The sequence below is a fragment of the Parus major genome, chromosome 5, assembly GCF_001522545.3.
Source record: "Parus major isolate Abel chromosome 5, Parus_major1.1, whole genome shotgun sequence".
NCBI classification, from domain to species: Eukaryota; Metazoa; Chordata; class Aves; order Passeriformes; family Paridae; genus Parus; species Parus major.
Genome location: NC_031774.1, coordinates 45,877,981 through 45,905,773, shown reverse-complemented (window position 1 = coordinate 45,905,773; position 27,793 = coordinate 45,877,981). Strand labels below are relative to the sequence as shown.

General features: G+C 37.6%; 1 protein-coding gene across 2 annotated transcripts in view; it reads left to right on the top strand.

Moving 5' to 3' along the window:
- Positions 1-2,868: 2,868 nt before the first annotated feature.
- The window catches only part of PPP4R3A (protein phosphatase 4 regulatory subunit 3A), a 41,918-nt gene continuing 16,993 nt past the window's right edge, over positions 2,869-27,793 (top strand). The window contains exons 1-6 of one of the 2 annotated variants that reach the window (XM_033514877.1): positions 2,869-4,026; positions 11,283-11,338; positions 19,332-19,396; positions 20,265-20,325; positions 20,740-20,838; positions 23,233-23,850. In XM_033514877.1, coding sequence (XP_033370768.1) covers positions 3,885-4,026; positions 11,283-11,338; positions 19,332-19,396; positions 20,265-20,325; positions 20,740-20,838; positions 23,233-23,850 — 1,041 coding nt within the window. In that variant the 5' untranslated portion in view covers positions 2,869-3,884. The remainder of the gene's footprint in view (positions 4,027-11,282; positions 11,339-19,331; positions 19,397-20,264; positions 20,326-20,739; positions 20,839-23,232; positions 23,851-27,793) is intronic. The other variant, XM_015631042.3, reaches the window with a different exon arrangement.

The following is a 27,793-nucleotide window of genomic DNA, read 5'->3' as shown; positions in this document are numbered from 1 at the left end:
GCACCAAGTCATCATCATATGATAGAAATAGATCACACATTCTTTCAAGGACAAAACAAAATTATTTATTTATTAAAAAATTCTATTTATTTTTTTTTTGTATCAATATTAACATTTTTAAAATCTTGATATAATAGGCCAATAATAGTGTTAAGATTTAGGAAACACAAGGTGCTCCTAAAACTACCAACCATGCAAATTTCTTGCCATCCTTATCCGTTTTTTCTGTGGTTCATAACTTGTAAGGATTGCTAGGTTTGCTTTTTGTCTACTGTATGTACTTATTTCAAACTGCTGTGTTTTACTTCCCCACTGAACTAGAAACATATTTTTTCTGAATCTCCCCTCTTTCTTGATCACAATATTTTGACTTCTTTATAGCCATCTTCTTTATAGCCTCCCCCTATAATGATAATTTTTCTATTTAATTTTTTTCTTTTTACTCAGACATTCATTTTCCACAGCTTTTTGGGGCACATGTCAGAATATATGCCTTGGGAGCAAGAAGACATAGTGAGTGTCTGTGTGTGTGTGTAGTGTGGATTGTAACCTTGTTTGCACATACCGAGTGTAGCATACCTATATACTCAGGCAAGCGTAGACTTTCATTCTAGCAAAAATGTTCACCATAATAAAGTCTGAAGTTGTTAGTTTCCCTAATATATTTTTTTTTGTTCAGAAAATAGCTAGCTAGGAGTTTAAGGAGCTGTAATAATGTTTTAGTACATAAGACCAAATTTATATGTGTGACCCGAAGTTCTTCACAATAACAATGCAATTTTGTTTTCCAAAATTATTATTAGGTGCTAAAAGAAAAAGTTACCTTGTTCTTTAGTCTTGACTGCTGTGCAGTAAAGTAGCTCCCTGTAATAAACCCAGTTTAAGTTTACTCTTGTATCATCGATCTATGTGTAGTTACTTTCCTAGGAATATGAAAGTTTAATACTCTCAAGTATTCAACTCTCCATCTCATCATTTATTACACAATTCCTGGTAGGCAAAAGTTTCTGTCTGGGCTAGGTCCTCTATTATTTAAAGGAACTAAAGGAGCCTAAACCTTTTAACTCAGGTAATGACAGCGTCTCCTGATGCCTGAAGATATTTCTTTCTGGACACAAACTTTCAAACTGGTAGAAATGGAGAGAAGGATTTGAGGAGTGACCTGACAGACTTGCTTTCTAACTCATTATTCCAAGAAAAATAAACAGAATGTTTCTTTCCAAGCTACTTTCCAGCATGGGAAGTTGTTCTCAATGCCCTACCCTTTTTTTTCCTGGAATGACTGGGGTAGAAATGTTTGAAAAAAACACAAAACCTTAAATATAATGAGAATTGGTTTAAAACCTGACATGCACTATTTTTGGACTGAGCATTGTTCAGACTGGTATCAAAATAACACAAGGCCCATTAAAAGAAGCTGAGCCCAACATTTTCATAAAGAAGACTATACAAACTGAAATATGATTAAGTTCTTGTTTTCAATTCACAAAAATAAATAAATAAATAAATAAATAAATAAATAAATAAATAAACACTGCAGTGAGCACTGTGGTCTCTATTTAATCTGATGGCCACAAGAGGGTACAATTTGTAAATGGATCGTGAATATAACACTCCTACAGAGTTTTCTCTAAGTGACATCAATCTTTTCTGAAGTCACAAAAATCCATCTCTAGGCTGGCCTGAGGGAAATTTTGGCACAGCGTCTGTGCCCAGGAACATCCTCTCAAGAGCTGCCCAGGCTACCAAGTGAAGGCAATGAGCATCTTGGTGTGCACGTGCTGTGTGGTGGTTCCCCTTCTGCCAGGGCCACAATCCACAGTTCCCAGACATCTGAATCTCCTCAAACCTGTCGCTGCTTTAGCCAAGAACACCATGCTGAGAACAAGAAGCACAACATCCTTCCAGCTATGTCACAGGCACATACAACACCTTGGAGGCTCCTGTATTCTTAACCAGCCCTTGGGCATCAGAGCAAAGGCTTTGTCTGGACACATCAGGAATCACAGAATACTCTGATTTAGAAGGGACCCATCAGGACCATAGAATCCAACTCCTGGCCCTGCACAGGACATCCCAAGAGTCACAGCAGGTGCCTGAGGGCATTGTCCAAACACCTCTTGAACTCTGTCAAGCTGCTGCTGTGACCCTGGGAACCTTTTTCGGGAAACTGCATATCAATTCTGCACCCAAACACTGTCTTTCTCACAGGCCAAAAGAAATAAAAGATGGACAAAGGAAAACAGGGCTTGACTAGAGGTTTTGTTGTGATACATAATTAATTCTGGTGAAAGCTGCAAATTTGTGGTTTTGGCTAAAACCACCCTTAATAGGACTCACTTTGACAAACGAGTATCAGGACTTGTTCAAAAGCATAAAATAACGGAGTAGATATTGCAGTGAGCTCCCATGTACACTGTGTATCTAGAATGTACTGTGAAAGGGACTCTCTTCTGCTGTAGTGCTGGTGGGGTCCCCAACGCACCAGTGTTTTCACATATTTTAGGGAAATCTGTCAAACAAATGCTCAGATGTTGGCAGCAGTGGCAGAAGCAGAGCTTCGACAGCTTCTGCTATTGGAATTTTTGATCCCACCTATGACTGCAGAGATCCAACAGACATTCAACCTAAAGCTGTTTAACTTTGGGATCACTCGGAAAGGTGTAACAGGAGGAAGAAAGAAAGGGAAAAAAAAAATAAGGAGAAGAAAAGAGAAAACCATAAAGCCGAGGTCCGCCAGTGCCTGCCCCAGGCCCGCGGTACCGGCGCGGCCACAGCCGCACGCGCGTCCCCCGCGCGGGGCCGCTGGCCCTTTAAATGCCGGCGGGCGGCCCGTGCCGCCGCTGGCTGGGAGACCCCGCGCCTCCAGTGAGAGGTGAAACCAAGATGGCGGCCGTGCAGTGACTGAGGCGGAGCCGGGGCCGGAGGGAGCCGGGCCGCACTAACCGCTGCCGATCGCCCCCTCCCTCCGCAGGGCACAGCGTTTCTCTGTCGGCCGGACCGCCGAACGCCTGGAATTGCAGCCACGTCGCAAGGCGCGCAGGGGGGTCGGGACTGAGCCGCCGCAGCACCGGGAGAAGGAGAAGGAGGAGGAGGAGGAGGAGGAAGAAGAACATGGCGGCGGAGTCAGGCTGGGAGTGAAGGCGCTGCTTGCGACCGGAGCCCATGGGGAAGACGGGACGCTGAGCTCAGCCGGCCGTTCACCCCGTCCTGGGACGGGCAGTGTCCGCAGGCCACAGGCGGGAAGGAGGGCGGCTCCTTGAGCCCCGCGCTGACGGACGGCGAGCGAGGGGTTTCAGGCCTGGGCAGCTGCTGCACAATAGAGCCGGGCTACAGGCCAGGGCGAGCGGCCCCTCTCCCGCCTGCCTCCCCTTCCTCTGATTCCCTCCGGCCTCACTAGCCTCCCCCCTGTTTTCCTCGGCAGGGCTCCGGCTTCCAGGAACGCCTGCTGCTGTCACGCTGGGCCGGCTGTAGTCCGCCGCTGTTTCCACTACCGCGGACCCGCTTCTCCTCCGGGATCCCTTTTTCACCGTCTCTCCTGCCTGCCCTTCTCCCTGCAAGGAGCCTCTCTCTTCTCTGCGGCTCTCCCTGCCTAGGTTTACTCGCCTTTTGTGCAGCGTCTGACTGTACCTGAAAGAGCAGCTCCCCTTTTCACATCTTCACCTCTTGTTTCCCCCTCCTCCCCGATCCTCGGTTACCCTCGATAATGAGGATCCCGTTGGGGCACTGAAGAGGAGTAAGAAGAGCTTGCTTGGCGTGCCCGTGTGGGGCTGCTCCCTTCTTTCCCGCTCCCCTCCCCAGAGGGGGGCCTGGCCCCCGACCAGCCTTCTGCTCCTCCAGCGATTGCAAGCCAGAGTGGTGGCTGCGGTGTGGCAGGCGGCAGGATGACGGACACCCGGCGGAGGGTGAAGGTTTACACGCTAAATGAGGACCGCCAGTGGGATGATCGAGGCACAGGGCATGTGTCCTCTTGCTACGTGGAGAGGCTCAAGGGCATGTCCCTGCTAGTCAGGGCAGAGAGTGATGGTAAGTGTGTACGGCTGAAGGTACGGTCTTTCCTCGTCCTACCCAGAAAAGGAACTGGGTGTAGCTTTGTGTCTGTTGCCTTAATGTTTTGCTGCATAATTCAAATGGTATTCCTAAAAGCAAGTAGGCAGTAACCAGGGTTCATTCGTGCTAGGCCAAGTGAAAGAAAGAGAAGATTGCCATCAAGTGCAAGCGTAGTAGGCATTTGTTGAATACAGTGTTGCATGCAAAATCTTGCATGGGTTTGGATATCAAAACTGGTCATTGGATGTTTCTGGAAGCGATTCCCTCATGGAAGTTGTTCAAAACTTAGATTTTGGTTTTTAGTATTTGTTTTTAGAAGATCGTTGGATGGCTAACACCCTTCTGTTTGCATCTGCCCTTTTCTTTGGTAGCTTTTAGAATTATGTAAAACATTCTAACAGCTACCAACGGTTTTCAAAGTACGGTTATGGTAGGAAAGACAATACAATGGACAGAACAGCATTTTCAGAGACGCCTTTTTTTTTTTTTTTTTAATGGAATGGGAATTCTCAGTTCTCCAGTGGTTCTAGGTTTTCCTGAAAATAAATTTAAAATTATAGATTAACTTCTTTCACGTTTTCTGGCAACATATGTCAGTTGTATATATTAAGTAGTAATAACTAGCCCTGTAGCTACATGTTTGGGCTAGTCTTGACAGTTGGTTGAGTTCACGACTGCTGTGATCAGTGATTTTAAAATATGTACTTAACAGTATCAAGCTTGTATCATTTGGCTTTTAAAGTCTGTCAGTGCATGACTTAATACTTCATTAGATGTATAACTACTGTATTTAGCGACTTGTAGATCTAATTGTAGCTTGTGATTGTCAACAGACCTTGTGATTTTATTTACTGAGCTTTTTTATTGTAGGGAGTAGGATGAAAAGCAACTTGAGAATCATTAATCCTTACTTTTTGAGAAAGTTCTGATAAACTGTACAATATGTAATCTCTATGGCAAAGATCAAAACTGATTTGGAGGAATAAGTCAACTAACCAGGATTTTGGTAACTGAGCTTCTGCTAAGTTCCCAGAGAGATCTTGTAGTTACTTGATTTTATTTTAAAAGGTTAAACTGATACCTGATTTTTATTTATTTTACAGTGAGGAAGATGCATTTAAACCTTGAGCAGCTTCATAGTGAAAGAGAAAACATTTGAAATGGGAATAGATTTAGTTTAATTTCAACATGAGGAGGGAATTAAAAAAATAATCACTAAATTTTTAGGCTAATTTTTACAGTGTGTTTTGTCATAGATACTGTCCTGGCTGCCTACATGGTTGTTTGGGTCACGTTTAAAAACCTGTCATGTCTCCTGTGTGTTAAAAATTTTCTGTTTTGTGGTGGTGGTGTTTGGGGGATTTTTGTTTGTTTTTTTTAAAATATTTTTAGAAAATAAATCAAAAGATCTGTGGTTCCTAACCTGCTTGTGAAGAAGAAATAGCTCATTCGAACCGAAACCCATTTATTGACCTTCAGTGGGATATGTGTGCTTCAGACTGACTGAACTGAGTTGAACTGTTGTTGCCAGCTCCCTTGTAAATGAACATCTTTAAGAAGGAAGATACAAATTGGTATAAAAACTAAAATTAAGTCATTGTTTTATCTTGCATAGCTGAGATACTCTAATCAAAGCAGAACTGTCTCAAATTTACTAATTGCACCTAATGCACAGATGCTTATTTGGTAGGATATACACTTTAGATCTCTCTCCATCTGTGTACTTTGTTCTTCAAAGTATTGACTAATACACAGAGTTAAAGTTCTTAATATAGTAGGTAGTATCAGTCCTGGGTAAATGTGCATCTATTAATAGGCTAGTTTTTCTAACTTGCTTGTGTAAACACCTCATAAAATTTGATTTATATTTTGTTTACTCCCAATGTCTATTGTTTGTGTGCTAATTTTGAAGGCAAATAGTCATTTTTACATGTGAGCAAATAATTTGGAAAAAGGTAATGCCATAACTGTGCTTTATATACTATGTAATTCGTGTTTCCATGCATGCTTTTTTAACTAAATGAAATAGTTGACTGCGATTTTTAACTTTTTCCCAGTTAACAAAGACATACAGGTAGTAGGAACTGAATTGTACACCATTTGCCTCCATGTTTCCATTGCATTCTTGTATTGTCTTTCTTTGTCAGCTCCTCCTCTTTTCACAATGAAACTTCTTCCTTCCTGCATTTCTAAACCAGCTTTTCCTAGCCTTTGAGCTGAGATTCATCCTGTGCACACTGGCATATTCTTACTGACTTACTCCAGGAAGCTGACAGAAAACCTCGGGATCTGCCTGAAGGTGAAGGCTCCATTTCCTGAGTAGGGGAGGTGCTGGGGATGTCAGCAGTAGTTTCTTCTTATGTGTGTGGGAAATTCCCACTCCTGTTAAAGGACCAGTTTGGCTATGTACAGATCAACAGCAGAATTACCAGTGGTTTCTTTGGCTGACCATGTGGGCTAGCACACGGTTCAGTCTTTGGATTTTGCAGTTGTGACTTGGTTTAGTAGGCTGCTTTACAAATGGTTGAGATTTTATAGTGCAGTCAGGGTGTTCAGATAAGGCAAGTACAATCAGTATGCCACGTCCAGTGTAAGCTATCATTTGGAACTGGAGGAATAACAACCGAGTAAAAGGCTTTTTTTATCTGTAGGAGTGGTTTTTTTTTAAGTTGTGCTGGTGCTTAACACCATCATAAAAGAAAATAATTTAGAGTAGATGAGTGAGTTATGTTGCTAGCTGCATGTCTAATGTTGCCACGCACTAAACTGTTAAGAGTCATTGCAGACAATTTGGAATAATCAATTTTAGAACAGAAATACCATAAACTGCTTTCATATCAGGTATATTATATTTGAAGCATGAAATTGTAATTTTTTTACTCTTTAATAGCTATTCAATTTTTCTTTAAAACCCTGGAAAGTTTCTCTGTGTGATTCCTAGTTGTAATGTATTCTACTTGAATTGCAGCAGAGCAAGAGTGAAATATTTTCTTACAAATTGTCACTACCATGTGAGTTTCTTTGTGTCATCAGAAGCCTTTGATTTCTTACCTGTTTCTGACATGGCATTTTAGGCTACAGTGGCCTACCTTATTCTTAAAATATCTTTGTGCTTCTTCTTGGGGTTTACTGTATGGTTTCAGATCACCTTTTTTTTTTTTCTGAGCCCAGATGACTGAAGTGACCTCTAAAGAGAATGTTTCTGTTCAAGTAATTTGTGTTAATTTGAAAGCTTAAACCTTTAATTAAAACTTAGTGGTCCTATATCTGAAAGTTAATCCCTCCATTACATGCCATATTTGTGAGCTCTCTTTTAGGAACGCTCATAATTTTCATTCAGAAGTTGCAGTTAGCTGCTTCTGTATGTTAATGACTTCTGCCAAAGGGCAAGCACCTATCCTTGCTGTTTCTGTAGTACAGGTATCAGTAAACCTGTACAGCTAGCAGGCTTAGACAAAACTTGGCTTAAGTTTTTTTTACCTTGTTCAAACTCAAGGGACTGATTTTATTGGCTTGTTTTTAGGCAAGCAACACATTGTTTATCTTTGATCAAAATAAAAAAAAGAATGGGGGAAGATGATTTTGTTGCTTTTCTCCTGGTTCTCCACTTTCCTTAATATTTGTGTTTGACCCTCCGGAAGTGTCTTAGACTCAGGAATATTCTCTTTGAATTGTAGAACACTTTCTACAATTTCTACAAAAACAATTTGAGCTGTTTCTTGAGTTTCTGAGGATTAGTTTCTGATTCAGTTGCAGCAGAACTGATTGCAGAACTTAAACCTCTGTGTGCATCTTGCAAGAAGCAGCTCTGGAATTTAAACTTTCATTTAAATGTAAACATGTTTATACTGGTGAGGGGTAATGAGCAGCACTTTTTTTTCCTGCTTTTGAGGAAGACTCTATGTAGTAGTTTGGTGGGAGAGGAGCAGTGTTCCACATTAACTGGTCTCTTCCAAATGCACATTTGTAAACAAAGCTACAAATTTGTTGTTTAATAAGACTGTTGAATTGGGATATTTGATGTCTCTAAATAGTATTGAAAATAGCATTGAATATCTGTATGTGATCTCTTTTGAGCAAGTCCTTCCCTATACACACATTCCTTCTGGAGCACAGAATGTTGTTTTCTACTAACAAAACCCCCAGCTGTGCTGTATTGCATTACAGTGGCAGGTAAAAGAATTCTGCAGGTCAGTTTTCTTTTTTATACGTGGTTTTAGGGATTATTTTTTGGCTCCAGTGTTTTGCAGTTACCTTTACAAATTCATTCAATGCTGTAATTTAAAAAGTAACTAGATCTTCATGATTTTGGAACATTTACTAAAAACATAGCTTGCATGCAGGTGAATTTTCAGGTCTTACCTAACTTTGAATAGAGTCATTGGGTCAAGATGAAGTTTTGTTGGTGTATTTTTATGAAGTAGACTGGATGGTCTTAACATTTTCTGGGATAGTACCAATGGAAAAATACCTACATAGAAAGTAACGCTTGTGACAGAAGCATCTCAGACTAGTGATAACGACTTTGAATGGAAGTTTATTTGTGGTGTGTTACATTTCTGTAATCGTTTTCTAAATAAGATATCTGTGTTTCAGACATCTGTTGCTACTGTCTGGTTTGCACATGCAAGTAACAAAGATTTAACATTGCCTCATACCAGGAAGGAGCCTGATCCTGTAAAATTTAGTGTATGAAATAAACTCACTGAACTAACTAGTAGATTAGTCACTGATCTTTGACTTGTTGAACCCTTTTTGGGGAACTTCCTGCACAAATGGAGCGTCTTATTCTCCAGAAGGATGGATTTGGGGCTGTTACTAGTTATAGAGCACAATTTACCCTTCAGTATGTTTCTATCTCCAGATCAATATTTTTCTAGTTATTGTCCAAAATGGTGAGGAATAAGTTGAATCACATGGTAGTGAGAAGCAATTCAAGCCTTAAAAAGCTTGATTTGTCTTTCCTGCAAGCATCAGGTTTAGTAGACAAGAATAAATGCTCTTTTTTTGGTAAGTCTAGTAAAGAAGTAATTTTCTATTGTCGACTTCTAGCTTGGAAAATGAAGTGTCTGCATTCAGTCATTTTCAGTTTTTTAAACAGTATTTTGTCAAACATGGCATTCAGGTTATGTATGATATTCTTCCAAGGTTGGGACCTACATGTCTGTAGGTCTGTGTTCAGCCATTAAAATATGATGTTGAAATTATCAATTACTTTTGATTCTTAGAAGATTCTAGTTCATACTTGCTACTATTAAATATTTCTAGAAAGTAAAGACTTTATAGGAGTTTGTCAACCAATTTAATAGCACAAATAATATTCTAAGACGTGTAGTAAAAGCTGGGACTTTGAAAACACAACTGACTCTGTATCTGATGATTGCAATGGAAAAGGCTGGTTTTAGATGTTCATTAGACAAACTCAAAATGCAAAGCTTGAGACTATGGCCAAAGTATGAGCGATGTATTGGATTAGTCTGTAAACCCCATCTTAGGTGTTTTCCTTCTCTGTTCTGCTCTATGGTTTGTGATTATTTTTTCTTTAGTTACGCAGTTACACTTAAGCAAATAAGATGCTTTGGTAACAGAGCTGGTGCATGTCAGAAAACTGGAAAAACTACAAAAAACCTGAATAGTATATTTGGGCTGAAGCAAGGGAGCTTTTTCTGTGCGTCTTGTTTTCCCTTGAGGGGTATTTATTTCAGTTTTGTTGTTGAATTGTATCTGAGTTTGTAAACAGCTCTTACTCCAAGAGCAGTTGAGACAGGGTGATAGCTTCTCAAGCCAACTTCATTAGTGAAGGTTGCCTCTTGTAGAAAACAGACTTAGAAGTTAGGAACAAGCAGCCTTCACAGGTACATTAATTTGAAAAAAATACTTAATTGTATCTGATGATCACATACATAGTAAGCTAGTGGATATAAAAATCATTGGTAAAGCTTCTAAATTCATCAAGTAGTAACATTTCTCATCGGACAATGGAATGTTCTGATATTTATGTAATTATTTAATGATACACCACTCTTACAGGAAGTGAAGTTCTTGATCTGGTTCTTCAGTCTCTTCCCTCACATCCCCAGGGCTAACATCATCATCAGTGTCAGACAGAGGGATTGAGTGCACCCTCAGCAGTTTTACAGGTGACACCAAGCTGCAGTGGTGTAGTTGACATGCCTAAGGGATAGGATACCATCCACATGGACCTGCACAAGCTTGAGAAGTGGGCCCTTGTGAACCTTATGGGGGTGCAAGGTGCTGCACCTGGGTCAGTGCAGCACCCTGGTCTCAGTCCAGGCTAGGGAATGAACAGATGGGGAGCAGCCCATATTTTAATTATACATTTGCCTTAGAACTATAGTGATGAAACTGAGAAGTTAACACTTTTCGTAGAGAAAGTTTGGACTTTTCTTAAAGCCTAAATTTAACCAGGCAAGTAAATGGAGAAATGCCACTTTAAAGGGGTGCTTGTAGCCTTACGTTTTAATTATGCGACTGACAATGCAAGTTAATTTATCAGTATTTCTTCCTGTAAGCTGAGTGAAGCTCTGCAGATATGTCAGTTAGTCATGCACTGGCATTAGTGCAGCTGAGTAGCAAGGTGGATGAAGGAAGTGATTGGTCCAAAAATAAAGTCAGTTTTAAAAGTTGTTTTTGCATAGATCAATGCTTCAGGTTGTTTAAATATGACACGAGGATGCTAACATGCAAAAGGAAGGGAAAGAAGACGCAGACATGAGAATGGAATTGCTATTCTGGGTCTTACATCAGTAAAACCTGCTGTGAAACAATTGTTCCTGAGTGTATTGTGGAAAGTTTTCTGGTATTAGCAGTCACAATGGTTACTGCTCTAAGCATTTGTTTCTAGGAAAATAAGTGTTTTAGCTAACCTTTAAGTACAAATGCCACATTATTAGAATTTTCACACAAAACAACCATAGGTAATCTCTGGAATGTTACTGAAATTCTTTTGGCATGCTGACTTAAGACTTTATCATGTCCAAAAAATTTTCTGTGGAAAAGTTATTATTCAGAATAAGAAAGGTTTGAAATTCAGTCCTCAGAGCATTATTCTGTACTATGTGAGCAATATCTTTGAGGGACAAATGCAATATAAAGCTCAAGGGTAGGGGTTAGGAGACTTACTGTTGATCAAGGAAAGAGTGATAAGAAAGTTCATGTGGAGATTAAAATTATAGCACACATATAAATAAGTGGAACTTTTTTTTTTCTAGGCTCTCTTCTTTTGGAGTCCAAAATTAATCCGAACACTGCATACCAGAAGCAACAGGTAAACATACTTTTCTTTTCCTCATGTTTAAAGGCAGGGTCTTTATACAACAAGAGTATACAACCAACAGTGTAGCAATATAGTAATTTTTTTGCCTCTCTTGCAAGTTATATTTTATGTTCTTGTTCCAAAAATAGGTGGAGTAATTTGCACCATTTTTGTCCATTACATGATCATGTGTTACTTCTCTGCATTTTTTGTGAAGTTATACACTCTGTTTTGCAACAGAAATTGCTTTGGAGGAGACAGTCAAAACATAGTTGGAACAACCACAAAGTAGCCGAGGTTACTGAGGGTTATAATATCTGAAACTTAGTATCATCTGTCTTTTTTCTTTATATTTCAGATGCTATAACTTTAAATGTATTTTTATTCAAGGAAAGACTAGAAGGCTTTCAAGCTATTTACATGTTAACCGTTGTTTATCTTTTACTTAGAAGGTGGGTATGGGTTACTACTGCTCCAGAGCATTCTGTGTGCATAAAAGCAGCTTCTCACCTTCAGTTTGAAGCACATTGCTTCTATTACTTAAGCCATACACTGTGAGCACCTAAAGAATGCTTCTGAGAAGTGAACTGTGTAGGTTTTGTATTTTATTTCCTGTGCTTATTTCATGGATGCTGGGAATTGCCCTTACAGGTTTAAAAATGCTGAGCCAGATTGTATTTTGTTGCCTGTTTGGTCAGCTCAGACTTGTTAAAATCTTGTCAGGTACAATTAATGTATTAAAGCAGTTTTCAGTCTTTCAGCTTTATTAGTTTATTACAGGAATGGATATACTGTTGTTTTGTTCACAGGCAGTCCTAGTAGTTGTGTCACTGCAGTTGTTTGTATGATTGTATTTTTAAATAAATGGGGAGAACCAGTATGGGCCAAAAATACCCTTCCTTAAAAAATTTAACCTGTATCTATCTCTTGATGTATTTGTAATGCAGTGTATAGGCAGCCCATACTGAACAAATGATAAGGCCATTGTGGGTCTGGAGAATCAATTCCAGAGTGTAAGACCTGCAGAAATGCTAAGCAGACTAAGTTTTAGCTGTAATCCTGACTAGCTTGAGGTCATGGTTCTATGATACAGTAACTTGAGCTTTATAACCCTGAAGTGACACTGAATATTTCACAGCTCTATGGCATAAAGTGCTGATCTGGTGTAAACTTGCTTTGCTGGCTTTAATCGGTTAAAAGAGCACTGAGGAGTGAGTTTTCTGTCTAAATTGGCTTTATGCCACATCAGACATGAAAGCTTCTTCTGGTAGGCATAAAATTGTAAGATTGGTGCAAACCACCACACATGCCAGTCAGTGTAACAGCATTTCCTCCTCCGGGGCAGGCATATATTGTAATCTAGTGCTGCATAAATCATACTGGTCATTGTGGAAACATGGTTAGAGAAATAAAAACAATTAACATGAATCTGTCCCATTGGAACAGCACTGTACATTCTCTGTGCTGGAGAAGGAAAGGTGCTGTTTTTAAAGCTTTCAAATGCTACATAGACAGAAATTTGTATTTGCAAATGGATTGTTCATATTATTTAAGCCAACCAGTTTCTAATATAGATTGGATATCGGGCTCCACTCTGAGCCTTAGAAATATCAAGTGTTTCTTGTTGTGTGCATTAAATCTGTTCTGTAGCCTGTTTTCTTTTGTGTGAGGCCTACTTATCCTTTCCCTTAGTAAAAGGCAAGTTCAGAGTTTAAACCTGATTCCATATGAGCTAAACTTGGAGCTTAGCAGCTGAAAGAAAGAGTAAGTTTTTTTCCAGCTCTGCTCCTTGAACTCTGGCTTAAACTTACTAAAGCACAAGAAAATCAACTTGGTACTTCAAATCCCTCTTCAAAAACTGGTAACTCTATGCTGGCAGAACTTTCAAACCACATTACAGAGGATCCATTTGTGGAACTGAGATGGAAGAGTGAGTGAGATCTTTCTTTTTTTGATTGCAGAAGGCCACTTAGGTCACTTCACTACCAGTGAAATTGTAGATAGAAGACTTGCTTTTCAGCTTTCCTGTTGTTGTTAGTTGCACTTAGAAAATTTCAAGAAAAATCTCCCAGAAATCTAAGACTTAAAACTTCCAAGTGGCTATGTTACAATCTTACCAGTCTTTTATCTCAAAATTTTGTTGTGAGGGTGAACCTCCATGCTGTTTTAAGGGGTACACAGCAGCACATGCATTTCTGCCGTGACACAGCATGCAGCTTGTGAGCACTTTGAATACCTAGTGGAATAAATGGATGAGTTTTGACTTTTGTCTAAGCTGACATGAGGCTTGTAAGAAGAAACAGTCTTTTACTGGATCGACTGCAACAGTCTATGGTTGGAAGCAAGGAGAGATAATGTGTACTAAATTCTTGGGAAACTTTGCTATGCCAGTTGTGTTGGATCCTTCAGCAAAAGAAGCCTGTCTATCTATGCCTTTGTGATAAACAGTGAAGTCCTTCAACTGGTAAAAGAACTTTCTACCTATGCTGATCTGTTAGTGCTAGTGTGAAGTAGATAGTCTTGTTAATTGTTGATACCACAAATTATGCAATCTCGTGGTTTACATATGTATGTTTTAATAACTGGATAGCTTAGATAATTATTTATCAAAACGCCGTTCTGAAGACCTGAGGACAAGTTTGCCTTGCTGTCTCTGTTCCTTTGGAAACTAAAGCAAAGAAAACCAACCAAATCACCAAAAAAAATCCAAACCAAAACTGCAACAAAAAAAAAACCCAACAAAAACTATACCCGTGAAGCTGAGCTTGTAGTATGATTTTATCCCAGTTGTCTGCTTTATATTTCTTGATGTTTGGTATTGAAAGCAGTGACTGCCATTTGTGGTGCTAAACACAACTTTCTGCCTTTGGAGAGAAAGATTATTTGGGAGATCTTGAGTCCTGCTTAGGGACTCATTTTTCATACATCAACCTGAGATTCTTCAGTTTGCACAGTCTAGTTCCCAGACTTACCTGCCATCTGGAAGTTTGAAATAATTCATTAAAGCATGAAATTCAGAGCTAGTCTTTTGAATACCTTTTCAGTAGTCAAATTAATTAGTCTGTGACAATGAAGAGCCATTTTCTGCCATGTTGAAAAAGAAAGATAAGTTTATGCATCTGATCCTGCAACATAGAATTGCTACCAGATTGGAAGTTCATCGATGCTCTGAACCATGCACTTTCTGGCAGACTCATCACTATTTATACTATAACTAGAAGAAAGGAAGCCATATGAGGAAAAAAAGCTAGAAATAAAACCACTTGAGAAACTAATGTTCTGTGGCTCAAAAACAGGACTTACTATTTCTTGTGTCAATGTACTATTTGTAGGCAGAAACTTCTTCAGAAAAAGCAAAATTTGCACAGTACAGCCACATGAGCACCTGATTTTTATTCTTGTTTACAGCTCTATGTTAAGTTTTGTTGGTGTTTTGTTGGTTTTTTTTTTTAATGTTACAATAACAGTCCTATAACTTTGCCTTTGAATATTACTGGATTTAATTACTGAGTAGGTGGTAGCATTCACCTTAAAAGCAAATTTTGTTTAGTAAGGGTAATGTAATTATACAAGGAATTGCTGGGTCACAAGTGGAATACTTAGTTTTTTTGTTGTTGGTTGTTTTCTTAATATTCTAGTAAAGGTAGAAGATATTTTAATTGTGGGTTGGGGGGTTTAAGGTACTGAAATTTCAAAATGTTAATGACAAAGATGCTGTTCTTAAACAAGTGATCCTTATTCAGAAAATGAATAATTGCACTAGTATATAAGGACAACACCTATTCCTGTGCAGCCCTAAATGATTAAAAAACCTTCTATACATGTAGCATTTATCTAGGGAGAAACCTGATATGAGTGTGGACTGGTGTATAGCTTTTCAGTATACTTTGGCAATGCTTTAAAAATAGAACAGTGAAGACCTGTATCCTCAGCTTTTTTAGATGCATCCATGAGCATCCTGTAACATAGTGATGAAGTATGTATTGCATCCCTTTCTGTGCCTGATACAAAGAAGACTTATTTACAGCTTCCACCTACAGAGTCCTGCCTCTGCCCTAGATGTGTCTTGTGTCTTTTGCTTTTGCAGTGTTTTTTTTTCAGTTCCTCACAAGAATAAAAAGATGAAGTTAATCCAGCTACTATTGCTATTTAACTTGAAGGTGGCTATCCTTGAATATTGGAGAGCAGACTTCTTATAAAACTGGGCTTAAGTTTTGAAAATATCCAAAAGGGCACTGACCAAGTGCTCAGAGAAGATGAGCTTCATATCTTTGCTGTCCTGACAAGCAATCCAGCAGTGAAACTATTTCAATAAAATTTGTGCATATTGTAGCTAAGGGTAGTAAGGAAAAGTGTGTGGCTCTGTGGGGTGAGGGAAGAAACAAGGGGAAGGGTGGGCTGCTCTTGGGTTTGGGGTGGGGCGGTTCATCTCTTTTAAATTAACATATGTTTCATGTCCCTTCATATCACAATTCCTGTGTATTCTGATTTTTCTGCTGTTGCTGAGTACAGCCAGTAAATCAAGTTTCTGCTGCAGAACTAATAAACTGATTTTATTCCATGTGATTCATGGAAATGGAGCTACGAAATCACTCATTGAAAAGTTGTGTGTAACTGTTGAGCTGTCACAGAAGCTAGTAGAACACAATTTGAGTATGCCTTTGACATGTTAATTAGTTTTTTGAATAAATTGTTAGCATTTCCAGGTTCTAGTTGAAAAAGTGAGTGAAACCAAATGCAGAACTGAACCTTTATATTACATTACTTGGGTGGGGTTTTTTAGCTTGAATATTCTGCCATGGCCTACCACGCTGACTCTATATTTAACTTAAAAAGCCTGGGTAGTCCAAGTAGTTTAATTCATAAAGAGAAACCTGAAATTATGAAGCTGTACTTTTTGTTTATAAATATTTAGATAGCAAGATGCTGAAAGGTGGGTTGGTATGTCCAGGGAAGTGTCTGTGACTGTAAACAACCTAAGGAATTAGATAAGGAGCTAACAATCAGGCAGTCCAGGAGGTGAAGAAATAGCCTGGCTGTGTTGAACCTTGTGGAAGCCAGGAAAATGTCATAAGCCTGAGCCATGTGAGGGCTCATAGGAAGAGATTCATTTGCTTTTTAAGGCTGAAAGCAAGAATTTATGAAATACCTAATTTAGGGCATCACTATTTCGTGAGTGTAGATTGAATTTCATAGAGCTGCCAAGAGAATGTTTTGGAGTTACGGAGAAGACTTGTCCCTGGATGTGAACAGTAGTGAGAGTCCATTATCAAACAGTAACAGTTTTGTTAATCATAGCAGAATCAAATCCTGAATACTAGTTGCTCTGAAATTCTGCATGATGAAAAATCCCAGAGGTTGCTTTTGGAGATCTGTGTGAGTGCTGTATAAGACACTTACTAATCAGCTTTCTAATAGTTAAATAAAACTGATAAAATGTCTAATAAAATTTGATCTACAGTGAGTGCTGTGGCAAGAACTTTAGACTGACAGTATGTATCAAACACTTTTTACTCTTGAAGTAAGTCAGAAGCTTTTTGGCAATAGTTTCAAAAAAACTAAAAGCCATAGGGTAGAAACTAAACCTTACCCTTCTTCAGTGCAATTTCTGCTATTTCCTGGGTTAAATTATTGCATGTTAGATTCTGAGGCATGATGTCTCAGATAAAACTGTAGCACACAATAGTGCCTCTGGAGCCCCTCTGACTAACCAGAGCTTACTTCGTGTGAGCTTGATGCGGCCAGCAGAGAGAGAAGCAGCACAGGAATCACCAACTGTATTCTGAATTTTTGCTTGGGTTGTGCCCTTGTAAGGACCAGAGTATACAAAGCTGTCCTCCACTGACAGAAATGATTGATACCGCCTTATGAGAATGTTAAGTACATAGATCTCCTAAAATGAGGCCATATTCAGAACTTCTGGTTAAATTTTAAAATTCCTCATTTTGTGTCATAATGAGCACTGTTGTAACGGAAAAAAAATTCATATAAATGGTCCTAAAGAGACAGCAAATTTTGCATGGGCTAAGATAATGATGACATATCCAACTGGCACTATTGTCAAAATATTTTTTTTGCAAAGCAGCAAATAATTTTTCAATCTTTGAATAAGATCATGAACTCTACATAAATAGCTCCTGATTATCATCCTGTTTAAAAAAGATCTTGCCAAGAACTGTGATGCATCTTGAAAATATGAGGAGCTAGAATGCTGAGGTTCTCACAGAGAGCTCAGCATAAGATCCGTCAATAATAAAACCTTTGTCCAGGTTTGTGACAGTTAACACAGTGTAGCTATGATTTAATACTGCGGTTTCATATTTTAATTGTTTACAAAGAACTAGATAAGAAATGCAACAACAAAGGACATGCCTTTGATCCAGCTGAGCTAGAACTGCTATTGTGAATCAAAGTAAAATTGAAGGTGTTATGCTCATCAAGATGTGATGTGCAAGACATATTTCCTTACCTCTCTGAGCAATTGCCACTATTACTAAGTATATTTATCCTTACTTCTGTTTTCTCTTTGAACGGAGGAGGCATTATTAAGAAATTTCAGTTGCTTTCTGGAGTTTCAAGAAGTAATGTTTGACATTTGGAAGATACTCCAGTTGCATAGCTGAGAGATCCAGAGTAGTTAGTGGACTCAACTTACACTGGAAATGTCAGATCAAGCACATACAAAGATTTCTTAAAATAAACAGAAAGTAGACTGTTATTGAGGTGTTCTTCTATCTTTAACTGCATCTAGAATTTCCTTCACTCTTCATACATGTATAAGTCCTGTTCTGTTCTTTTTTATGGTTATAAGCTTTGTAGGATTAACAAAATGGAAATTATAGTCACAACTGTCTGCATTTAACAGTGAATTTAAAGTTAGACAAACTGTATATTGTGCAACAGAGTGAAGCGCTTTTTGTTTCATGTTCTCTTTTTAAAAGCTCTTTGATGCAAGATAGGTTGTACAAACAAATACCGTTTACTAAAGATTATCCAGAGAGTAGCAATTGATAGATTCCTGTTGAGAAACCATAATATATGAAATCCTTGTGTGATGTGACAACAAATACTAATAATTTCAAATTTTTACATTGAAAATTGGAAAACACTTTTCTAATACTGAGAAAAAGACTGGAAGATGATTGTTCTGCTGCTCAAATGATTTCTTTAAGCAATTTTTTGCTTTGTTTTCCAAAGAAGAAACAACTGGAAAAAAATTGGACTGTATGGAGGTGTGAGCTTGTATGTTTAGTAGTAGTTGATCTTCTTAAAGGGGAAAATTGCTATGCTATGTCCAAATACACTTCTCTGCATCTGTGACTGTAGTTTCCAAAAGCAGGTTTAATTTTCTGTCTTTCATTTTTCTCAGCCTGCCTTCATTTCTCTGTCTTGATCTGTTGCTGAATTTTATTCAGAGACTTAGAGCTTTTGTTTATTAAACGTAAGCGGTTAAAGTAAATAACACTGCCCTTACTAGTATTCTTTCAGTCATTTCCCCACTTGTTAGTTGTGTTCTTTATCAAGAACAAACATGGTCTTTTGGAAATGACGTGCTTGCAAATCTAACCACTTTCACCTGGATGGAAATGTAATTATATGGGAATGTTACAAGTTCTGCTAGGGTCTACTTAAAATCTGGTGTTAGGGTTGTTTGGGTTTTTTTAATAAATAAGCACTACTCAGTGTGAAGCTAAGGAGAGAGTGGCCTTAAAAATTACTGCAGTAGTACAGTTGGAGAGATAAATGTATTAGAATTTGAACCTGATACTGACATTTAATATGCAGTAAGATACATACTGTTTTTAAATATGGTAAAGAAATAATTTTTTTGGGACCATCACTTTTCAGATTTTTGTAAACTGATTTTTTTTTTTTTTTTTGCTCTATTGGAGTCAGCAGTACCAGGTGCTGTCAATCTGTTATTACCAGAGAATGTGCTCCGTGACCTGTCTTGTAGAGAATACACTATTAATTATGACTTTTTTCTTCCTTTTGTATTTTGGAGGTGGTCTTCCTAAATCCCTTTCTTCTGTGTACCACCTCTTCCTCAACCCTTTGGAAAAGGAAAAGGTAAACTATTTGCCATTTACAAGGTAAAACCATTAGTGCCTCTGAAGCAGTATAGCTGCTCTGGTAATGGCAAATTGATTATATTGTATTGCTTGACAATCCCATTGGAGCTGGCTGATTGTGCTGTTTAGATTATAGTTTAGTTTAAGGTGTTTTCTGGTAAGTGCATATCAAAATCTAAATGTAAGGTTTCTTTTTATTGTCAGTATTCATTTTAATACCACTCTAAAGAAAATCTGTACTCAATGAAGTAGAAATTCTATATTTTATATATAAGAAAAATTCTCATGTCTCTTGTCCTAGTGAGCGAATGCATGGTTTAGCACTTGGCTGAAATAATGCAGTTTTGTGGAGCTATGTGTATTGACTGTGGCTATATTTCAGCTGTTACAAGAAGACAAAAGACTAACAATAAAACCTGATCCACTACATGTAGACAATGTTGATTTTATTTTCTTCTTTTATTAATTTAGTTTTATTTTCTATTTAGTTATTCTAAGTGTTATTTAGTAGACTCTGTAAACTACATCAAACACCTTGTCAGTGTGTGACATTGCTGTTTGCAGCATCAGCTTCCACTTTCATATATTGTTTTTGCATGCAGGATGAGGGCTCTGATAAACTCTTGAACTATCCTAATAAATAGATGAGAGCTTCAGTGTCTGGGAAGTGAACACAGCTAAGTGTGGTTTCATGTAATTTCTAGAAATGTAGGGGAAAACTTCCTTCCAGAATTGTAGTTTGGAATAAACTTTCTTGTGTGCCTGGGTGCATGTAGTCCCAGGCAGTGAACTGTGCTGTTTCTCTTCTTTAATGTTTGTAGCCATCTTGGGACTAGCTTTTAAACAGCTGTTCTGTGCATTAGCAGACTGTCTTCTGAGACCTACAAAAAGGAAAATATATATTATAACTTTGATCCTACAGGAAAAGTAAGTTTTATATGGTCCAACTGAGACATTAAAAAAAAAAACCCTTACATAAACTCCTACAAAATCTGTTGCTTTTGTTATTGTATTTTATTAGAGAATGCATTTGAGGTTGAAGTGCATTTTCTAAGTCAAACTTTTTGAGATTTACAATATTATGGTCATATAAAGTAAGAACAAAAATTTTTGATGTCTTTCTGGAACTTCTTTGTTCTGATTTATGCAGGAATGTTTTTAATCATATGATTAAACATATAAAAATTTTATGAAGTGTGATGGTTACATTTGTATTGTAATACTGACCTGTCCTAATTAGGTGTCAGGCTGTTTTGATTTTAAAATTTTACTCTTTAAACACTAGTTAGGTTAATAAAATCTGAAATATATTGCCTGAAAATACTCTTCCTCTCTTTAAAGGATACCTTGATTGTGTGGTCTGAAGCTGAAAATTATGATTTGGCACTTAGCTTTCAAGAAAAAGCGGGTTGTGATGAAATATGGGAAAAAATATGTCAGGTAAGTTTGATAAATGTAAGATTGAACATCCTAATTAATTTTAATGTTTGTGTTCAAAATTTAAAGGCTGTTCTGAGAGGTGAATTTGAGCAACAGTAGATAGAAAGTAAAAACTACCTCTTCAGCCAGCTCTCCCAGATTTTGCATTTTTAAATTTGAAAACTTTCTCGTTCCTCCAGAAATTTAATACAAACCTAATCTAAGTTTTGGGTACTTTTTAAGATAATTTTCAAGTCTTTCTACTCAGTGTAACTTTTTAGTTGTGTTTTCATCCAAGGAAATGAAGCTCAAAATGAGTTAGAAAGTTGCCTAACAAGTAATGTCATAATTAACGTTTTTCAGGATAGCCCTAAGGGAAAAGATTACCTATGAAGTTTTATTGTAGAGAGAAGAATGCATGTGAGCTCTTAGTGAGTTTTATAGTGTATTTCTTCCAGAATATACTGCAATATATTAATTTTATATAGTATATTTAATAAAACCATATTTTATTTACATTTCTCTTTCTGCATTTCTCATTCTTCTGTTTCAGGTGAGGGGAATATTGAGTTTCTCTCATAACTTTTTTCTATGTAAATGTTTCCAGGCTATGAGAGATTGATCTGATAGTAGGAGATAGCTCCATCCCTTTATCATCACCTTAATGTTTTAAGAAATCAAGCAATATATATGTAGCATGTGTATATTTTAACATACATTTTACCACCACAACCAGATGACTGTATAGTCACCGAATCAGTGTTGTTTGTAATATTTGTTTGGGTATTAACTATTTACCCAAAAGAGTTTCATCAGTACATTCACTGATGTTAGTTCACTTTCTCAGTTCTTGTTTAGGTATTTTCTTCCCTTCAGAGTATTACAACTTTTCTTAATTCTCTGCTACATTATGATGCTAGTATGGTATGCGATTTCTCTAAATTATTCTGAATCTTTCTTTGCACTCTGTTTCTGTTCTTAACTAACATCTAGCTCTCCCCACTCTGTTTTGAAGTTCATTCTTACTGATTACAGAAACAAAGCAAAAGAAATCTGGTTTCACAATTACATGTGTATAGATTGTTCCTTTTTTTTAAGAATTAGTCTTTTCGGCAGTTTACCAGTTCCATAAATAAGTACAGAAACATTTCTAAGAACCTTAGCAGTCAATGGCGCAAAACCTGGGGACAGAAACAAAGTGGGGAAGGGGGAAGTTTTGTTCTTAGGAAACACCCAGATAAGAAGCCCAGTTTCCTCACCCTAATGTAAAGGTCTAATATTTTTGTAGGAAACCAGTGTCTTTACATCCTGTTTTGAGGCCATGCTATTGTAATTGTGTCTAGTGTACTTCACAGATCTTAAGCTTCCTCAGTCATTAAAACTTCTTCTAAAAGGAAAGCTTTGATACCATTTATAGAGAAAGTGGTTGCTGCTGTGTAAGCAGAACAATATGTTTGGTTTAGCAGCATTCTGAGTATTAGTTTGCTGTTATAAATGAAACATTATTTCTCCCAGGGGTCTTTTGCTGATTTTCAAGATTAAAAGCAGCAGCACCTTCTACTGTTCTGCACAGCAGTGCTTCTCTGAATTTGACACATCAGACTCCAAGCAGATGCTAAAATTAAGATGTCATTAAAGATGATACACTTTGATGCCCAAGCATCTGTGTATTTTTTTACTAATTCATACTTTCCACAGTTTCCTCATATCTCTGGAGAGATCTTCACGAGTCCTGTGCATTCTTTTTCTGACAGTCAATTTTCCACTATTCTTTTGTCAGTGTTGGTTTGAGATCTTTTGTTCTTCAGAGAAGATTCTGTGAGTCTGTTGAGTATTTAGAAAGTGCACAGTAACAGATTTTGACTTGCAGCTCTCCAGAACTAAAAACAACAGATAAACTAGCAAGACTGGCCTCTTTCCTCTGTTTGAGGTAGTGGAAGCTTTGAAAAGCATCAAGAGCAGTTAATAACCTATAGATAAATGTTTAAAGCTATCACTAGAATAACGTAATACTGATTTGCATTTGAAAATCTGTCTGCAGAGAATAAAGACTGGAAACAAATGGCTTAGTTCAGTAGTCTATTAAGAAGTTGCCATCCATATTAATAAACGTGAATTTCTGTGTTTTTTCGAAGTACTCAGAAAATGTAGGTTTTTTCCTTATTCTTCTTCCCATTTTTAGAAAACAAAGTTAGATGTCTAATGTAGGAACAGTTCTATAAAGCTTTCTATTTGAAGAAATCTTCTCATTATCTCTCTTATTTTCTAAACCAGCTATACTCAATGTCAGACTAGATTTGCATTTCTGTTTTGCCCATACAAAATAAAAATGTGTGACACTTAAATGTTATTTTTTAGAATGTGTTCAAGTAACAGAAAAATGAAACTCCGTTTTTGACACATTTTATTTTGCAGGTTCAAGGCAAAGACCCTTCTGTTGATATTACTCAGGATCTTGTTGATGAATCTGAGGAGGAACGCTTTGATGATATGTCATCGCCAGGTCTAGAATTGCCATCCTGTGAACTCAGCCGACTAGAAGAAATCGCAGAACTTGTGGCATCTTCGCTGCCTTCACCGTTACGTCGTGAAAAACTCGCACTAGCACTGGAAAATGAGGGTTATATTAAGAAGCTCTTAGAAATTTTTCATGTGTGCGAAGACTTGGAGAACATTGAAGGACTACACCACTTATACGAAATTATTAAGGGAATCTTCCTTTTGAACAGAACTGCACTTTTTGAAGTCATGTTTTCTGAGGAATGTATAATGGATGTAATTGGATGCCTAGAATATGATCCGTCTTTATCACAGTCACGAAAACACAGGGAATTTCTGACTAAAACAGCAAAATTTAAAGAGGTGATACCTATATCTGATCCAGAGCTGAAGCAAAAAATACATCAGACATACAGAGTACAGTATATTCAAGATATGGTCCTACCCACTCCCTCAGTTTTTGAGGAAAATATGCTATCAACACTTCATTCTTTCATCTTTTTTAATAAAGTCGAAATAGTTGGCATGTTACAGGTAAGTTTCAAAAATTCATAGTCTTGTTCTTTCTTGGGCAAAGAAAGTCAGGTGATTATTCCTGGGAAGATTGAGGTGCTTCAGTGGAACCTTCACTTCTGTGATTGTGTAAGTGATTGTGGAGTGTGACAGAAAAGGCATGGATTTGAGTACTGAGTTGTCAAATACACATTTTTTAGTTTCTGGATTTGGACTAGATTCTCTGTAACTGATTTAAATGGAGCAGACATGTAGAATATTGAATGAGGTTCTCTGGAATGAGTAGTACTGTTTGCACTTTGAATCTTTGATTTACATTAACAGTAGTTTTGAGGGTCATTGTTTTTGTGTTTTGGGGCTTTCTAGTCACTAGACTTAGGGATATCTTTTGTCATGTTACCATAAAAAAAAAATCCCATTGCCTAAATTTCACAATTTAATCTCCTATCATGATGTAGCTGTTGCTGATTTTAAATTAAATCAGCTGTTTGGAAAGTACAGATTAAGAACATAAGACCACTTTAGATGCATGAATGTTTTCTTACTTTTCTTACTTAATATATCCCTAAATAATGGTGCTTGGAATTATCAGTTTTTCATTAAATATGTCTTACTGCAAATGTAAAGAGATTATGTGAGGCTTTACATAGTTTACCAATGTCTTAGGTGTTCTGCACCAACCCATGAACTTTCTGAATGGTATTAGAGGTTGGTGGCACATATCTGTAAGAGAAGCTTTCAGCTAACTCAATGAAGTGTTACAGCACATGTATTTTGGTTTGTAGAAGTTAATTATCATTATCTTATTTCTCCCAGGGTTTAATCAATGAATAGTCACTGTCGTTGTAGGGGCTGTCTGATCTGGAGAAATGGACCAAGTGTTAGATGTTACTGACTACTTTAACCATATTTATCTCAGTTTGACTCGCAGGATGTATCCTGTATAATTTCATGGAAAATACATAGCAAAGGAGAGTAGAAATTCCTTTTGCAAGCTCCTAGAGCAAATAATTGTCAAAACTAAGCCTCACAACTTTTCCTTCATCACACTCCATTATCAGAATACTGATAGTACTTTATCCACTCACTTGGAGCTTTAATCTGTCAGATGAAATACCTTGGGCATCTTCAGTAGTACTAGGCCCCAGTTTATGCCCTGGTGAACCAAACTGTTCGTGTCTGTATGTGTGTCCTTGATAAACAAACTCACAGTTGCTTATCTGAAACAGTCAGAAGGCCTTGTTTGGAGTTGCCAATTTGAAGAAGTTTACAAGTCTGACTTGGAGAGAATGTTGAGGAAGATTCAGTTAAGAGGTCTCTTACTGCAGCAATCCAGTATGACTATTGTCTCAAAAATGTCTTGCCCTCTTTGCAAGGGTTGCTAAAAGCAAATTTTTGAAGTTTATACATTTTGACTTGGACTGGGGGTGGGGGGAGGAATTTTTCAGGACAGTGAAAAATTGGTTGGTGACAGTGGCTGATTCTGAGAGGAATCTTGAGCTTCGGAAAAGAAACTGGGTGAGGGAAAAGGGGGCCTGATCCTGCAAATCATTGAGATTATGTTTGCCAGACATCCCAAGATAACTTTATTGAGGACTAGAGACTGATGAGTTTCCTTTTTTCTTTCTCTTACAACTTGTGTTAGGTTAATAGATGTGGGGTAGGCTTAAGTTAGAATATCAAGTTTTTGTGTTGTTGCCAGACTTGTTAGTTGCAGTTTACAGTTGAAATGAAGGCTCAGATCTGATTTTGATTTGTTGTGGGACAGCAGATTTTTGAACATTATCTTCACTGCTGTTCTCTATGGTTGAGAGTAAAGTATACTTCATGTATGTTGGAGCCAGAAGAATTAACATTGCATTTCAAAGTTAGATAAACTTTTGGAATTGTTGAAGTGCTTTCCTCAGCTTTGAGGAACCCAGAATGAGAGCGCACAAGGAACATAATACACCCTATGCTAGGAAATGCTATACTGCATTTCCTAGTACTTCCACAGTATAGCTCTCTATCAAGGAGGGAGAGCTCCCTGAGTTTATAAGAATCTGTCGGAAGTAATATGACATTGTTGATCAGTTTTTGGTTTTGAGGGAATTAAAAAAGACTCACAAATATGTGTTCATTGCATTTCTAAGAGTTTAAAAGGCTTGATTGGTTGATTGATTGATTGATTCATTCATTCATTTTTCAAGTTCTTGCAATGTAGCTCTAACCCAAGGTTTCAGCCTACTTACCTGACATTTATTTATTCATTTATTCATAGAGACAGGTTGCATTTTTCCGTATTCTGTGCATTCTAGTTTCATTTCATTCCCCCATTCCTATAGTCTGTGTATAAAATATATGATACTATTTCTTCCCATTTCTTTATGCAGAATAAATAATGCTCTGAGAACTGAATTAAAAGGCTGGTTTTGGTGATTTCACTTCCATAACTAATTCCTAAGGGCTTTCTTCCATTCATGTGTGGTTTAACATCATGTGCTCCTGCAGCTGGTATTCCAATACTTAGGATGTGTGGAGGGGGTTTTACTTCATGAAGGATGTGGAGTTCTCTGTAGTTCCTGGCATTCATTATTTTAGATCTTCTGAGATCTTAGTACTCACTAACCTTACACGTGTACTTAAGACGTGGTTTCTTTTAGAAGTCTGAAAAGAAGAGACTTCTCTTTAGAAGAAAAGACTCTGGGATGCCTCATGGTGGTTTATTGGAAGCCATGGATGAGTCTCAGGTTCTTAGTACACATATAATAAAGGCTGTTAATGTCTCTTCTGTTGACTTTAGGTTGTCTCTCTTGGACCATTGAGGATTTGGCAAAAGAGATCTCTTCTAGGGAAATTTCCCTTGACAGAATAAAAGTAAACTTCCTGAGTAGCTGATATCCCATGACATCCTGCAACTCTTGTGTGTACAACTGAGTTGCTGGGAATTCTTTTCTCTCTGTCTGGTTGTGAAGGAAAGGAAAAGAAAAGCTCTTACCTACGTCACGGAAAAAAGCGAGCTGTAATGAGGCCTTTCCGTGTCAGGCTGTGTATTAACCAAAGTGGCACCTTACAGTACTCTCAGTTAATTCAGCCAGACTGTAGTTTCAGAGAAGTGACTAGAAGCTTGTACAAGATTGTACAGATTGTGTCTTATGCTTCTTGACAAACTGAGTGACTTCACTCAAAACTACCTCTGTTTTATTTAAGGCATTTACTGTCAAGATAGGCCATTTATAGTCATTAAAGGTCACCTACATTTAAAGTTAGTTTTTCAGTTATAGTTTATATTATAGATGAGAATATGCTGATTCTTCAGAGTTCTGGCTTCATTAGAGAGACTTTGCATGAGTTTAAAAAAATTAATTCTGTAGTATGGGAAGATACTTGGTTCGATAATTTTGCTTGCTTTGGTAGGTAAAATAACTTACCCTTTTGTGCTAAAACCAAAAATAGCAAATAAGTAACCCTTGGCATTAGGGTTATGAACCACATTTTTCTGTTCTTCTTCAAGAAGGTTAGCTTTCTCATAAGCTTTATAAAAATGTGCTTACATTGATGGGCTTTTCTGAGAACTGAAGGTTAGTTTGTGGCTTAATTTTATAAGTAATTTTAAGTGAGCATGTCAACATCTCATTAAACAACATATTGTTGTTGCATGATGAATAGTAAAGCCATGAAAATAGTATTCCCAGCCTGCAGAATTAACTGCTGTGAAAATCTACTCAATTACAGATTTTGTCATTCACAGTGTGCAAGATATGAAAGAGGTATATAACATTTTTTTGCAATTTCAGCCCCTCCTAATATGCTCTTACTGCTTGGGGTCCAGCCTGTTCTAGTCTTGAGATGTCATAGCCACCAAGAAACCTTGCTGAAACATGGAGTGTTGGCCAAGTTTTGAGAGTGGGGGTGGGACAGGTAAGTGGTGTTTCTTGCTTTATATGACGCTCTTTTGCAATTTAAAAAAATATATACTAATGTG